Genomic DNA, 17,027 nt, shown 5'->3' on the forward strand with positions numbered 1-17,027 from the left:
TGCTTTGGTATTATTTTCACTCATTATGGAAAAAAGCAATGGGAAAAGGGCACATATTTCAGCCAACTCATGTGGCAAAAGGCAGATAGCATAAAACAATAACAATTACTAAAACATTCATTACATGTTAGCCCTGTGATCAGCAAGTAAGCACTAACTATTTAATTAGTCAACTAATTAGTGGCAGGCAACATGGAAGGCTCCTGACATTCTCAGACAAATGTAAAGATAAAAAGCCTAATTAAACAGCAAGCATTATGCTAGCTACTGCCAAACAAGACAGCTGTGCAGGATATTGTGTAATACTGAGCTACCAGATAACAGGACTTGTAGCTGTTCTGTCACAAGTAGGGCTTTAAAAGCATGTAATTTTAAAGCCATTTTTAGACTGCTAAACAGGCCCAAAGGAAGGAAAAGGGGGAAACCAGTCATTCTAAACAGAAAACAGGGTTTTATATATGCATTAGCAAGGAAAGTGCTGTCCACTGTGAATGGTGCAGGCACATTTAAATGACCATGTTTCCCTATTATAACCTAAGATGTTTATTCTGAGGGGCATAACCCTTTTCTGATCACCACAACTGACAGCACAGTGACTGTAGTGTTATACTTTCTCCCAACTTCCCTGAGTGACAAGGTTCCAGGGGCGCAGGATTTATCTGGGCTCAGTTTCCTTTGGAAGGAAGTCCCTGGAGGCTTATGTCATTTTGTAATATTAGACTTTATTTACAAATATACAGGTTGAGTGAAGGTGGAGGCACAGCTTCAACATTCCAACAGACAACCAAATCCACTGCCTCAGATCAGATCTCCAGAAAGAGGCACCCCTGAAGCTGTTAGCTTACCAAGCCCCAACACCTCATCTCTCTCCAAAACTGTACTCTGTCCCCTTAGTTTCCTTTCACAAATACACATACAAAGACCTAGATTACATAAGCCTTAGCTTGAGGTGGGAGGGAAGGTATGTCCTATGTTCTAACAATTAACTCGGACACAGACACATCACCTGAATATCTACGCTATTAACAAATAATTTGTCAAGTCCAAGGCTCTGGCTAGGTATAGTCTTAAGACAGGCATGAACAGACCTCAGGCTTGCGGGATCTACCATAAAGGTCCTACTAGCTGGAGCCAGAAGCTGAAGGGATGATGTCAGTCACTGACTGCATCATAAGAGGCATATACTTGGGATAACCTGCATATGCAAATACAAATTTACATCAGAATGACTACAAAACATGAATTCTAACAGCCTAACGTAGAAAATAACTGGGAGTCGGGACTGTTTTGTGATCTACTGCACATCATTCACCAGTGATTTACTAAGGCCCTTAGCAAGACCACCCTACAAAGACAACCTTCTCCTTCCCAGGCACCGCACCTTACTTGCAAAATAGGATAGAAAAGTCTTCCATGTGCTGCTATAGACATGATTAGTAGACTCTTTTCTAGAAGACAGAAGCATCTTCAAGACAGCCTCTGAATAACCCAACTGCCTCAGCCAGCAGCCTTCAGCTTCCAAGCTGTTCATTGGAAGAGATCTGGCTATGGATGAAGAACAGGGCCCTGTGATAACAGATCCTTCCTGCATGGAAGCCTGCCAGTTCCAACAGATCCAAAACCCATGGACTCCTGGGCCAATAACCACCACTCCTACCTGCCTGATCTTTCTGATTGTTTGTGGTAGCAGAAGTATGGGTGGGAAGGCATATAGAAGACACGCTGGCCACACCTCCAGCAAACCATCTGTGCCTTGAGCCTCTGGACACAAGGGGAACTTGTGCATTCTTTGGAGTTACATATAGGTCCAGAACTGGTCAACCAAAGTGTTGGACCACCATGCAAAACACTCGAAGATCAAGTCTCCCCTCTGACTCCTGAATGGCAGTCCGAGTGTGTCATGCCTGACCCAGACCCAGGCCAGGATGATGCTTTAGATGAAGAGCCTGAGATTGCAGAGCCTGAAGACCGCATGGAACACTCTGATGCTAGTGCTACCACAGACTCCCCCAGCACCTGTAGGGAAGCTACACTGGGCCCTTCGACAGTGGTGGACCTTAAGGAACCCATGGACATGGGTCATGACGAATGTGCCTCACCTGCAGTGTCAGAGGAGGTGGCTGAATAACTACCAAGCCCAAGAGAATGCTGGTGCCAGAAGGTACAGGCTAAGACCACTGCTAGATGAAGGAGTGCCCACTTGCAGAAAAGGACCCCTCAGGAGTAAAGGTCTCATCATAAGCAGAGCCCTCCTCATAAGTAGGACTTTTGCCAGAGGGCCTGTAATGATCTGCAGCTGAGCCCTGAGTGGGCCTCTGGAAGCTCTGGCTATATAAGCCTTCAGTTTCAGTCTAGCCACTGCTGGAACATCTTACCTTCAGCTCCAGTGTCCTGTACTTTATTTCCTTGACTTTGCCTTGTGATTGAACCCTTGCACTCCTGACCGCTGGACCCCTGCTTGACTTAGCTTTTTTTTACTGTGTTTTTGTTTGAAGGCTCTCTCATGTTTGGACCATGGCTGCGCCTCAAACCTCTCTTCTGGGAACCACCTACTTGACTGGTAACACTGTGCTCTTGACCCTTGCCTATTTACTGACTAACTATTGGACTTGTCCTTTAGTTTGCCTTAACACTGGGCAAACTGAGTGAGATCCAGCCATAGCAGGACAGGCTGAAGCAATCTGCCATTATGTTCTCCTTTCTGGGCAGATGTTCTCCCTTGAGGGACAGAAGGGGTGGCTCTCCCACCTGAACAGCGCCATTGCTTCTTTGTGCAGCAATCTGGATTTTGATCTGCCTTGGGTAGTTCACATAAGCTTTTGCCAAAATGTTGTCTGTCCAGACAAGGACATGTCTTCCCTCCACTTCCACAGTGAACTCCTGCAGTGCCAGTAAACTGCCTGGAGCTCTAGCTAGTTGATACTCCTTTTCATTTCAGTCCAGGACTAAGTGACCTGTCTCACCTTGTCATTCAGGTGAGTTCCCCAGCCATACAGACTAGCATTCGTGGTGAGCATGATCCTGTCCTATTCCTCCAGACTCATTCTGGAGTCTGCTTAGATGCATCCGCCAATTCAACTCCTGCCTGACCTGTATTGACAGCAAGATTGCTAACTGGCTATCTGAAGTTGGAAGGGGATAAACACTTTCTGTAACTCCCTGGAATGAAAATGAGACCAATTTACCAGATCCTGCCATGACAACATCATGTGCATCAGTCTGGCAGGCATGAGGTTCAAAATAGACTCTGCTCTGATGAAATTGGCCAGCTACAAAATCTTGGACTATCTCTCCTCCCTTAGAAACATCCAGAACTGCAATGTGTCGAGAATCGCCCCCAAGTGTTCCAGCTGTTGGGTAGAAACCAAGGAGCTCTTCTCTATGTTCACAACAAAGCTGTGATCCATCAGACAAGTCAGTGTTTTTGGATATTGTTGAGACACCTCTGCTTGGATGTCACCCGTATAAGGATGTTGTCAAGATACAGGTGAAGGAATAGCCCTTGAATCCTGAGGTACACAAACAAGGGCACCAAGTCTTTGGTGAACACCCTCAGAGCTGATATGAAATGGAAGGGAAGTACTCTGTACTGATTGTGCTATCTGTTGTAGCAGAAGTGAAGGTATTTGCGGTGTTTCTCCCTGACAGGTATATGAAGATATGCTTCTGACAGATCAACTGAAGCTAAGAAATCCTGACTTTGGAGTGTTACCACAATGGATCTGAATGTTTCCATCTTGAAATGCTTTTTTAGCAGGTGCCTATTCCACCATTTGAAGTCCAGCATAGCTCTTGTGTTCCCATTTTTCTTTGGGACAAAGAAGAAAAGTCAGTATACATCTGAACTTGCTCAGGATCATGGGTCAAGTTCTATGGCCCTGATGTTGATCAGATGCTGAATAGCTTTGAGGAATTTCAAATGTTTCCAGCTTCTTTGCTTTTGGCATGGAGATAAACTTGTCTCATGGTGTCCAGGAGAACTCCAGGCAATAACCCTGAGAGACAGTGTCCTTGACTCAACAATCTGAAGTGATATGAAACTATATCTGGGGAAAGTCAAACAATCATCCCCCAGTTTGGCCCTGAGCCTTGGCATCATGCTGTGGAGGATTTCTTCGTCTCCTTGGTAGGGATGGCAGAGAATTCCGCCACGGATCTCGGGGCAGGCCGTTCCACCACAGATTTTGGGTGGCCGAATGCACTGGCATTCGGCCACCCAAAATCTGTGGTGGAACGGCCTGCCCCCCCCCCGCGGATCCCCCCGGGACGAGACTTACCTGGGGCGGATCTTCCGGGCGGCGGCGGCGGCTCCGGCGGCGGTTTTGGTGGTGGCGGCAGCTGGTCTTCTGGCCGGCTGCCACCACTGCCATTTGCAGGTTGTTGTTTTTTTTTACACCCACGTGATAGGCTACGTAAGTTTTTACACAGCCTAAAACGTCTGGGTAAAAAAAAAAAAAAAAAAGCGTACGCAAATGGCAGCGGCTATGGCCGCCATTTGCATATGCCTTTTTTTTTTTAACCCATACATTTTAGGCTACGTAAAAACTTATGCAGCCTAAAACGACTGGGTAAAAAAAAAAAAAAAGGCGTACGCAAATGGCAGCAGCTACGGCTGCCGCCATTTGCGTACGCTTTTTTTTTTAACCCAGATGTTTTAGGCTACGTAAAAACTTACGCAGCCTAAAACGACTGGGTAAAAAAATAAAAATAAAAGGCGTACGCAAATGGCGGCGGCTATGGTCGCCGCCATTTGCATTCCTTATTTTACGTAGACTAAGACGGCGAAAATAAGGGGAACGCAAATAGCGTCCACTATGCTATTTGCATTCCCCTTATTTTCGCCGTCTTAGTCTATGTAAATATTTACGTAGATTAAGATGTCAAAAGTAAGGAACACAAATGGCGGCGGCCGTAGCCACCGCCATTTGCGTACGCGGGGGGGGGGGTTCCCAGAGCCCTCCACGGCCGGAAACCCGGCTGCGGACGGCTCTGGCCTGGCTGGGCCTGGCTGGCTGCTCAGCCGGCCAACGGGCCAAGGAGGATTCCGGGGGGGGGGAGGAACGGAGCGCCTCCCCCCCCGTCCAGGATTCCGGGGGGAGAGTCAGAGAGCCTCCCCCCCCACCATCAGCATAATTCGCAAACAGGTAAGTGATTTTCGTACATCCCTACTCCTTGGTGAAATGGCTGGAAGACTCCTGGGTAGCTGTCCTGTCGATGGACTTAAATCCTTTATTCCATTTGAATCAGGATCTCCCAGAATGAAGTGACTTAGATATTTGCTTGTTGTAGTGAAAGGACTATGCTGATCTGGAGTGCCTTTCTTCACTGTAGGTAATGCCTGTTTCTTACCCTGGATGTTTACCTTGTGGAAACCCAGGATATCTCCAAAGAGCTTGTTCCTGGCAAAAGGCGTAATGGCCAGTCCCAGTTATGTAACCACATGTTCCTTCTGGCCACTTCTTTAGCTACCATGGATCGAGCCCCAAAGTGGATTGCATCCAGGGAAGAGTACGCTACAAATGCTGCAGAAAGAGGTTTTGAAAGCTGCCACTGAGGCTTCAGGCTCTTATCATATGCCTCCTTTGGCTCCCCTTCCCCCTCCAGAGGATGACGGGGCTGCCACTGGGGTATCCATGTTGGACACCTGGAGCAAATCCATGACTGCTGGAGCGAAGGAATAAAACTTTTTTGCCAATTTGCATGTGGATTTAGACTTCCCTGAGTGGCCTACTCACCCTTCCAGACTTGGTGGAAAGAATCTGGGAAAGGAACAGATAAAGGCTTCAGAGGCCCTGGAGGAAAACTTGTGTCAGCTGGATTAGAACCTGAGGGAGAGGGTTCCCCTGGTTTCACCTGATTGTCATTAATATTCAGCACTCTGTGAGCCTTAGCCAACAGGGTAGGAAAAAACCTCCTGTGGAAAAAAGGTACACTTCTTTTAGGCAGGTTTCCTCATCCTCTTCCAAGAATTCCCTTGACTCCGAGTACCCAGAGTCCATGGAATCCCCTGAAGGCTGAGGGCTATTCTTGGGTTTGTATTGGTCCCCTTTACTATGTTTTCCTTTTCCCCTTGGTTTTCCCTTATCCTGACATTTACATTGTTTGGAAGGACAACAGGGTGACTCGGGGGCCAGGAATGAATCAGAAGAACAGGGAGTAGATGACTGGGAATCTGATGAGTTCCTGGAAGGGGATCTGGTAGTCTGTTTATTTTTGTGCTTTGATCTATATCTTGCCTTCGATTTCTTGCATTTTCCCTTGTGCTTCTTGGAAGGGGAGTTGAGCTTACAAGGTGGCCCCTTTGCTAAGGCACAGTGGATTTCCTGAGACATCAGTTCTTTGACTAAGTCAAGAACAATTGCTAGGTTTAGGTGGGGAAAGCTGGACTACTCACCCACCTTGCTCGGGTTTGGTGCCAAAACCACTGCAGGATTTACATGCCTTCCCTGGCCTGTTGCTTCAGCCATGCTAGAATCAGAGCTCTTCATTGCTCTATTCTGGTGATCTGCGCTGCTCTCACTTCCCTGCCCTATCCTATGGGGGTGATGGGAGTCGGGAAGACCTGTGCCAGTGGTGGCGGCAGCCCCTAGATGACTGCTTGAGGTCCTTTCAGCCTCTGGGAGTCAGCGATGCCACAGAAGTCTACAGAGTCCTGTGCTGCTCAGGCACCTCTTGCTGCACCAGAGTTGTCACCAATTCTCTTTGCAGTCTTGTTCCCACTGTTTGGGCACTCCCTGCCCACTGGGAAGGACAGACTGAGAGAATGGGCATCTAAATGGCAAATGTGGTATTCATTCATTCATTCATTTCATTTCTATACTGCCCAATAGCTGGAGCTCTCTGGGTGGTTTACAAAAATTAAAACCAAAGAGCACACAATAAAACAATATAAAATATATAAAACATTAAAACCACAGTAAACAATACAACCAGAATAAAACCAGAATAAACCTAGCAGCAATGCAGGAATTTAAAATACAGATTTAAAACAGCAAAGCTAAAAGTCTAAAGAGCTAAAATGTTAAAATGCCTGAGAAAATAAAAAGGTCTTCACCTGGCGCCGGAAAGAATACAATGTAGGTGCCAGGCGAACCTCACTAGGGAGCTCATTCCACAGCCAGGGTGCCACAGCAGAGAAAGCCCTCCTCCTAGTAGCCACCCGCCTCACTTCCTTTGGCAGGGGCTCACGGAGAAGGGCTGCTGACGATGATCTTAAAGTCCAGGCAGGCACATATGGGAAGAGGCGATCCTTCAGATAACCTGGCCCCAAGCCGTTAAGGGCTTTGAATGTTAACACCAGCACTTTGAATCAGGCCCGGAAATGGACTGGCAGCCAGTACAGCTGGAAAAGTACTGGCATAATATGAGCTCATTGGCCAGTCCCTGTTAACAGTCTTGCTGCCCTATTTTGGACCAGCTGAAGTTTCCGGACCGTTTTCAAAGGCAGCCCCACGTATAATGCATTGCAGTAATCCAGACGAGAAGTTATCAGAGCATGGATAACTGTAGCTAGGCTATCTCTGTCCAGATAAGGGCGTAGTTGGTATACCAGCCTGAGCTGATAAAAAGTGCTCTGTGCCACTGAGTTCACCTGTGCCTCAAGTGACAGTTCTGGATCCAAGAGCACCCCCAAACTACAAATGTGATCCTTTAGGGGGAGTGCAACCCCCTCCAGAACAGGTTGAATATCACCTAGACGGGCAGACGAACCACCTGCTAACAGTACCTCCATCTTGCCTGGATTGAGTTTCAGTTTATTGGCCCTCATCCAGTCCATTACCATGCCCAGGCCCTGATTCAGAACAGTCACTGCCTCACCTGAGTTTGATGAGAAAGAGAGGTAGAGCTGGGTGTTATCCGCATATTGATGGCACCTCAGCCCACACCTCCAGATAACCTCCCCCAGCGGTTTCATGTAGATGTTAAACAGCATGGGGGATAAAATAGAGCCCTGTGGAACCCCATGGCACAATTGCCATGGCACAGAGCAGTAATCCCCCAGCACCACCTTCTGGAATCGGCCATCCAAGTAGGAGCGGAACCACTGCAGTGCAGTGCCTCCAACTCCCAACCCAGACAGCCTATCCAGAAGGATACCATGGTTGATGGTATCGAAAGCCACTGAGAGGTCCAGGAGAATCAACAGGGTCACACTCCCCTTGTCCCTCTCCTGGCAAAGGTCATCCCGCAGGGCGACCAAGGCAGTTGGGATGATCTAGGGTGGGGTACAAATAGAAAAAAATATTTGAGGTGATTTGGATGAGAAATTAATTGGATAGCTTTGACTTCTATGAAATGTAAATAAATCCTAGAAATAAATTATTTCTAAATTTTCATATATAGATATAAATGAGCATATGCAAATTTTATGCAGGTTTGTGTCCCATGGGCCTAGGCCCTCAATCTTTTAAATGACTAGCAATTAGGGGTGTACGGATTACTCACCCCGTTCCGGGGGGGCCGTCCGCTGGGGGGGGAGGCGATCCATCCCTCCCCCCCTGAATCCTCCCCGGCCGGCTCTGCTCCACGGCAAGCCCACAGAGCTGCCGGCCGGCCGGGCCTGCCTGCAGCCGGACTTCCATCCACTGCCAGGCTGCGGCCGCAAATGGCGGCCACCATAGCGGCCACCATTTGCATCCCTGCGTTAGCCATGATAGGCTACATATATATTTACATAGCCTATCACGGCAAAGAGCAGGGACGTAAATGGCTCGTCAGTTGTTGGACCCTCTGTACCGATCTTGCTAGTGAACTAAAAGTGATCAGCTGAAGTATCCTTTCATAAGTTACAATATCCCCATTCCTTCTCTGCAAAATGACCTTTCTACATTGGCAATACAAAAAGTAAGCAAAATCAACGGAATACACACTACCTACATGAGCGCCTGACACTATGTGTGTGCATGTGTGTGTGTGTGTGAGAGAGACAGAGAGAGAGAGAGTGAGCGTGTGTGTGTGTGTGTATATATATATATATATATATATGTGTGTGTTTGTATTTGTTGTTGTTCAGTCGTTCAGTCGTGTCCGACTCTTCGTGACCCCATGGACCATAGCACGCCAGGCCTTCCTGTCCTGCGTTCTCTCCCGGAGTGTGCTCAAGTTCATATTCATTGCATCGGTGATGTATGTGTATATATATATATATACGTATATGTGTATATATATGTGTGTGTGTGTGTATATATATATATATGTGTGTGTGTGTGTGTGTATATATATATATATATATATATATACACACACACATGATCCTGACTATAAGTACAGCCTCATGTAATAAGGCTATATAACATAGTTAAGTATTGGCAAGACATTAAAAGAAACACAAACTATATAATAATGCAAAAATACCCCTAGCTCCTGACCTTCATGAATGGTTTTGTACTGCTTAATCCACAAATATATAGAGGATATACAAAGCTTAGCTTTTCCTTCCCTGATATATTTTTAGAAGCAGCTTTTGCTCTGATTTTATTCATAATTGGACAGCTCTTGTTTGGTATTTTAATACTGTTTGGTGTTTTTAGTAGCTTTATAGTGACCTTTAGCAAAAATACACTTGAAAATCTTCACACATGGAAAGCTATCTTTGGCAGCAGGCTGTAGTTTCAAGAATGATCTTTAAAAAAAAATCTGTCTGATTTTTCATCCTGGTCCAGGGGCTCAGGATTGTTCATGTATTATTATTATTATTATTATTAAACATTTCTATACCGCCCAATAGCTGAAGCTCTCTGGGCAGTTTACAAAGATTAAAAATACTAAAAATACAATATACAGAGATTAAAAACCTTTTACATTAAAAAAAACATGAACAGACAATATACACAAAAGAAACATGTATCTAAAACAACTTCAAACAAACAATCTCAATGGCAAACAACCATAACCATAAGACATTCCAGGATCGATTAAAACTTATAATATGCTGTCAAATGCCTGGGAGAAGAGAAAGGTCTTACCCTGGCATTGAAAAGATAACAATGTTGGCATCAGGTAGGCCTCGTTGGGGAGATCATTCCATAATTTGGGGGCCACCACTGAAAAGGCCCTCTCCCTTGTTGCCATCTTCCGAGCTTCCCTCAGTGCAGGTAGCCGGAGGAGGGCCTTAGATGTTGAGCATAGTATATGGGTAGGTTCGTGTCGGGAGAGGCGCTCCGTCATGTATTGTGGTCCCAAGCCATGTAAAGCTTTATAGGTTAAAACCAGCACCTTGAATCGGGCTCAGAAACATACAGGCAGCCTGTGCAAGTGGGCCAGAGTCGGTCTTACATGTTCGGACCTTCTGGTCCCCGTTATCAATCTGGCCGCCACATTTTGCACAACCTGCAGCTTCTGAACCATCTTCAAAGGCAGTCCCACGTAAAGTGCATTGCAATGTCCTAACTTGGAGATTACCAGAGCATAGACAACTGAAGCCAGGTCATCCCTGTCCAGATAGGGGCGTAGCTGGGCCACCAACCAAAGTTGGTAGAAGGTACTCTGTGCCACTGAGGCCACCTGAGTTTCAAGTGACAAAGATGGCTCAAGGAGAACCCCCAAGCTATGAACTGCTCCTTCAGGGGGAGTGCAACCCTATCCAGAACAGGTTTAGCACCCTCCATCTGGTCAGAAGAACCACCCACCAACAGCATCTCAGTCTTGTCTGGATTGAGTTTCAGTTTATTAGCCCTCATCCAGTCCATTGTCGCAGCCAGGCACCAATTTAGCACACCCACTGCCTCATCTGAAGAAGATGAAAAGGAGAAATAGAGCTGCGTACTGATGACAACACGCCCCAAAACTCCGGATGACCGCACTCAACTGTTTCACGTAGATGTTAAATAGCATGGGTGACAGAACTGACCCCTGTGGAACACCATACTGGAGAATCCACGGGGCTGAGCAATATTCCCCTTCTGGAACCGACCCTCCAAGTAGGAGCAAAACCACTGCAATGCAGTGCCTCCCACTCCCAGCTCAGACAATCATCCCAGAAGGATACCATGATTGATGGTATTGAAAGCCGCCAAGAGATCAAGGAGAATCAACAAGGTCACACTCCCCCTGTCTCTCCCGACATAGGTCATCATACAGGGCAACCAAGGCTGTTTCCATGCCAAAACCCGGCCTGAATCCCAAGCTACAACTGCACATAGAGCTCCTGCTAGAGGACTTTAAATAAAGTGTATCATGTATCAAAGGAGAAGGGAATGTGTGCCAAATTATGTGTCACGGCCCAGGGCCCCAAACCCTCATCCTCAGAGGATGAGGCTCCTGAGTTAATAGATCTGGGGGAGAGCTCGGTTACAGAAGGGTGTCATGAGGTTCCTTAGGACCTAGTTCTCCAGGAAGGCCCTAGGCACCAGTCCCCCTGTGTCCAGAGGAGGTTGCGTTGCCATCCTTGGATTCTGAGGGCTGTAGCTATGGAGATACCACCATGCTGCCTTGTTGTTGCAGCCCAGACTGGGCCCCTTTAAGGAGTTAATAAGTGGCGGCAGGTGGGAAGGGGATAGGACTCTGTGTACACAGCAGTGTGTCCACAAAGGTTTGGGTTAGGGCAGCATATGATAATTAGACAAGTGAAGAAACACTGTAGAATAAAGAAGAGAAACATTAGTCAATTTCCTTCATTATAACAAGTCACACGCAATTTAAAAACTTACCAAAAAATCAGTGTTTCCAGGAAGGAGATTCCAACATTTGATGCCCCAACTACAACTATTCTAGCATTAACTGACACCTTAGGCTCCAGGGACAACTTCCGATTAAAGTGGTTTAGTGCGTACTTTAACTGTAAGAGGAATTAAAAAGAAAATAGCAGTCAAATCAAAATGCTGAGAGCTCTTTAACAGATTTCTAAAAGCATTACAAATGCCAACACAAAGGAAAAGTGGTCTGAGCCACACCCAGATCTCCAATACAGTCAGGGCCAGAAATATTGGAACAAGGATAACTGTTTTGGCAGTTGGCCTCTGTACACCACCACATTAAAGTTGAAAGAAAACACCCAGATGGGAGCGAAGTCAGGACTTTCAGCTGTAATTCAAGGGGTTCAACAAAAGTGGGGCACTAACCATTCAGGAAGGACAGCCAGTGGCATACACCCGCCCCCATCATTGGTGGCTCATAAGTAATGGAACAAACCAACATCATTTCAAACTGAAGGATCGCCTTTAATACCTGGATGAAAATCCTTTGCTCTCAATGACTGCCTGAAGTCTGGAACCCATGGACATGACCAAATGCTGAGTTCCCTCCCTTGAGATGCTTTGCCAGGCCTTTACTGTGGCTGCCTTCAGCTGCTGCTTGTTTGTGGGTCTTTCTGCCTTCAATCTTGTCTTCAGGAAGTGAAAAGCATGCTCTATTGGGTTGAGATCAGGTGACTGACTTGGCCATAGAAGAACATCCCACTTCTTTGCCTGGAGAAACTCATGGGTAGCTTTTGCTGTATGTTTTGGGTCATTATCCATCTGCAATATGAAGCGGCGTCCTACCAGTTTGGCAGCATTCGGCTGAATCTGAGCAGAAAGTATAACCCTATACACTTCAGAATTCATCCTGCTGCTTTGATCAGCGGTCAAGTCATCAATAAACACCAGTGACCCGGTTCCACTGGCAGCCATGCATGCCCATGCCATAACACTGCCTCCACTATGTTTGACAGATGATGTGGTGTGCTTTGGAACATGAACTGTTCCTTTCCTTCTCCATACTTTTCTCTTCCCACCATTCTGGTACAAGTTAATCTTGGTTTCATCAGTCCAAAGAATCTTATTCCAGAACTGGGCAGGCTTTTTTAGATGTTTGCTGGCAAAGGCTAATCTGGCCTGTCTGTTCTTGAGCGTTACCAGTGGTTTGCATCTTGTTGTGAAGCCTCTGTATTTACATTCATACAGCTGTCTCTTGACTGTAGATGTTGACAATGACATGCCTACCTCCTCAAGAGCATTCTTGACCTGACTAGATGTTGTGAAAGGGTTCCTCTTCACCATAAGCAGCATTCTGCGGTCATCCACTTTAGTTGTCTTCCATGGTCTTCCAGGCTTTTTGCTGTTGCTGAATTTGCCAGTTAATTCCTTCATTTTCAGGATGTTCCAAACTGTTGTGTTGGCCACTCCCACTGTTTTCGCTATCTCCCTGATGGGTTTGTTTCCTCAACCTAATGATGGCCTCCTTCACTCGCATGGACACCTCTTTGGGCCTCATGTTGGGAGTTGCAGTGAACAGCTACCAAATGCAAATGTAACACTCAGAACCACCTCCAGGCCTTTCATCTGCTTGATTGGTCATGGGGTACCCAGGAAACAGGCCACACCTGGCCGTGCAGCTGCTTGTCAGCCATTCATTCCATTACTTATGAGCCACCAACGATGGGTGTGTGTGCATGCCACTGGCTGTCCTTCCTGAATGGTTAGTGCCCCACTTTTGTCAATCTCCTTGAATTACAGCTGAAAGTCCTGACTTCGCTCCCATCTGGGTGTGTTTCCTTTCAACTTCAATGTGGTGGTGTACAGAGGCCAACTGCCAAAACAGTTATCCTTGTTCCAATATTTCTGGCCCTGACTGTATGTGAAGGAACGGGACATGTTGCACTCTTATGGCAGGGGTGGAGAACCTTTTTTTTCTGTGCAGGGCTACGTTTCCTAAGAGGTTATCTGTTGGGGGCTGTATGCTGGCAGTGGGCAGAGCCACCCCTTTTCTCTCATTCTATCACTCCCTTCCTTCTGCTTTTCCCCTTCTTGCCATCCACATGAAACTAGGCTAAGGGCTGCAGATTCTCCACCCCTGCTCTATTGCATATGACCATGGATGGTGACTAAGCAATTTTTTAAAATAGTTCCTTTATTTCTAAAAGCAGAATAGAAATAATTAGTGAAACCAGTGAGTCAGTGCTATGGAGGACAAGGCTGCTCTTGCCATGTGGTAGGGTGAAGCACCATATTTCAGATGGTTTCATGGCAGTAGGGCGGGGAATGAAGGCAAGTATTGGTCACTGAATGGTGCAGCAAGACTTTTTAAAGTGTTGGCCCTTTGCAGGATGGGGGCACCATTCAGGCAACAAAATATTTAGGGCCAGCCATGTGTGTCAGACATAGGCTTTACAGTACCAATGATGGCAAACTGTTGTTTCCTAGCCTAATACATTTATGGGTATTTTCATTTAGCCCTGGAAACATCCTAAGTAAAAAATAAAGAATTAAGTTCCTTCTGAACATGTTCCTTAGCACGGAGAAGCTACCACTATAACTAGGTAGGCTTCCCAGTCAGAAAACTTGATTTCCAGGCAGCCTTGAGCCCTGTGGTTAACTACGGTATCCTTTTGGTGTGTCTGGCATGGGTGGCTTTGGTTTTATCTAATAGGAAGATCCCAGAAAGTGGTTCTGGGAAATTGCTGCTTGACCCCTTGGCCACTTTCCTATGGGGTCTCTAATGTTCAATTTTGTCCCCAATGCTATTTAACATCTACAGTAAACCACTGGATGAAATCTGGAGATTTACAGTTGGGTATCTTCAATATATTAATAATATTCAGCTCATTTTTCCTTTCCAGCTTAAAGCCAAGGAAGCATTAGAGGTTCTGACTCATTGCCTGGGCACAATTATGGATTGCATGTTGGCTAGTAAACTGAGGCTTAATCCAGACAATACAGAGGTGCTGTTGGTCAGGAGAGCTGAACTGGGAATAGGAATATCTCCAGTTCTGGATGTGTTTTCTGTCTTCCTGCAAGACCAGGGGCATCTCTACACCAGCTTAAAATCCTGCATTTTAAACAGGACTTTCTGCTTCCATTTTAAACGTAGGATCACGACGACTCCCTTTTTCACATGCTTTCTTTTCCCTAGGCATGGCGGAGAATTCCACTATCACACATGCCTTGGCCACATCCAGATTAACACACTCTACATAAAACTGCTTTAAAAAGCATTTGGACACTTCAGCTGCTAGAAAATGCAGCAGCCAGAGTGATTTCAGGAGTTTGCTTTTCAGAGCATATCCCTCCATCTTATTTCATCTGCACTGGCGTTCATTTCTGCATGCAATTTAAAGAGTTTATAAAGCCCTAAATGGTGAGGGACCAGGATACTTGAAGGACCACTTCCTCCTTCCATGCAGTCTTGCCTACCCATTACTTTCAACATCATCCCACCTCCTTTGGAGATACAATTGATCTGGATGTGAGGTAAGGCCTTTTCTGTTGCGGCACCCAGATTGTAGACATGTATAGGATAGCACTGTAAGAGAATCTTCATACATTACTGTTGCTGTGGGAAACACCAATGTTACACTGATGTTTGTTTCCTTGCAGCTAGTACATAAGGTGTAGATATCACACTGGTGTACATGCATCTAAACACCCATTCTATTAATAGATGCATGCATGCATGCATGTGTGTGATGTCCATACTTTACATAGTTGATGTGAGAAACATTGGTATAACACTGCTGTTGCCCACAACAGTGTTAGTGTGTGGAGTTGCCCTAGGTTTTCAGGAGAACAGAATTGATTCTGTGGACAAGATTAAGCTGCTGACTCACTTCACTGGAGTCATTAAAATTTTCTTGCCGTACAGAATCCAAATAGAGGAAATATATTCCAGCAGATAGACATAATAACAATTTAGATGTGTTCTGCTTAAGAATTCTCCTTCCTTTATTTATTTTTCCTAACCTCCAGATTTATGTTCTTTCTCTGATCATATTTTGCAGTGCAATCATGACATCCAGTGGCCAATGTCAGTTAAGATTAGTCTCAATTAAGTGGTGTCCCTAAAAATACAGAAAATGTTCTATGACAATATTTGATCACTGTTTACCTAGCGTTCCATATCTGTATTATAAAGTGCATTATTCTCCAGTAATTTACAGAAACTAACTAGGATAAAATCTTAACACTATCTTAGGGACATCTAGCAGGAAATTCTCCTGTATAAGCATTACTGAAAGGAACAGGAGTGATGTAACAGCATTGATCCCATTCACTTCAATGGAGCTTGTGCAAAGCTTCCCACTGGACCTTTCTCCAACAGTGTTAAATACTGCAGATGGAAATTACTTCAAAGAACATAAATTGCCATTTCCACCATACTGGTAGAAGACACCAAGTTGAAAAGGCGCATGCAGTAGCCAAAAAAGATATAAAAACCTTCCCAATGTTCCCTCATGAGTATATCATATTTGGGCCAGAAATTAAAGTGTTAGACCCTGCCCCTTCTAAATCAGTTTAATTAATTACAAAATTTTATACCTGAGAATTTGAGGAGGCTTACAACATTCATTAAATTAAACGGTACATTTTAGATAGCTACATACCCAACCCCTAACTGACTATTAGTCAGTTAACTGACTATTATACTACATCACTGTGACACTCTTGTTTTTGCAGATTCTGTCCCTATTGTTTTCAACCTTTTTAGATGTATAACACACCTTTATCCCCAAACTACAATATGTGACCCAGTTTCCCTCCCTCTTTCAGATATTTCTGTAGGTCTGTCTTTCAGACATATCTACACTGCAGACACAGTGGTTTCACAGTTAGTCCTTCCTCCTTGGGAACCTTGGGAAATATGGGCAGAATCCAGCACTGCCATTGTGTGAGTGGCCAGCCCTGCCGCTTCTGGTCCGTGCGTGGCCAGCCCCACTGCTTCTGGTCTGCAAGTGGCCCCTACTGCTTGTGGAACAGCGATGTAGCACTTCCGGGGGCAAACCCCAAACCCCAAAATGTTCGTTTCTGGAAGAGGCAGGTAAGCAGGACAGGCTGACCATACGCACCGTTTTAAACGGAACAGTACCGTTTTTTTCATATTTCCCGACCGTCCCGTCATTTTAATAAAAATGTCAATTTTGTCCCATTTTTAATTTTTTGTAAAAGACTGAACGCGTTTATCATAAGGCTCTATGCTAATCAATGCGTGCAGTAAAACTACTAGTGTGACGAAAGAGGAAGTCCCATTTCCTTTGTCCAGCCAGGGCCAGGCTTCTTGAGCTGGCGACGATCAGATGCTGCCCCCTTGCTTGTCTGCAGTGGCAGGGAATTCAA

General features: G+C 45.6%; 1 protein-coding gene across 1 annotated transcript in view; it reads right to left on the bottom strand.

The window, feature by feature from the left end:
* The window catches only part of CFAP61 (cilia and flagella associated protein 61), a 212,286-nt gene that overhangs the window by 79,532 nt on the left and 115,727 nt on the right, over positions 1-17,027 (bottom strand). The window contains exon 18 of the mRNA XM_084850737.1: positions 11,649-11,776. Within this exon, the coding sequence (XP_084706863.1) occupies positions 11,649-11,776 (128 nt within the window). The remainder of the gene's footprint in view (positions 1-11,648; positions 11,777-17,027) is intronic.

This window comes from Heloderma suspectum, chromosome 4 (assembly GCF_057233095.1).
Source record: "Heloderma suspectum isolate Gila_16-S chromosome 4, 16-S_ref, whole genome shotgun sequence".
Lineage (NCBI taxonomy): Eukaryota > Metazoa > Chordata > Lepidosauria > Squamata > Helodermatidae > Heloderma > Heloderma suspectum.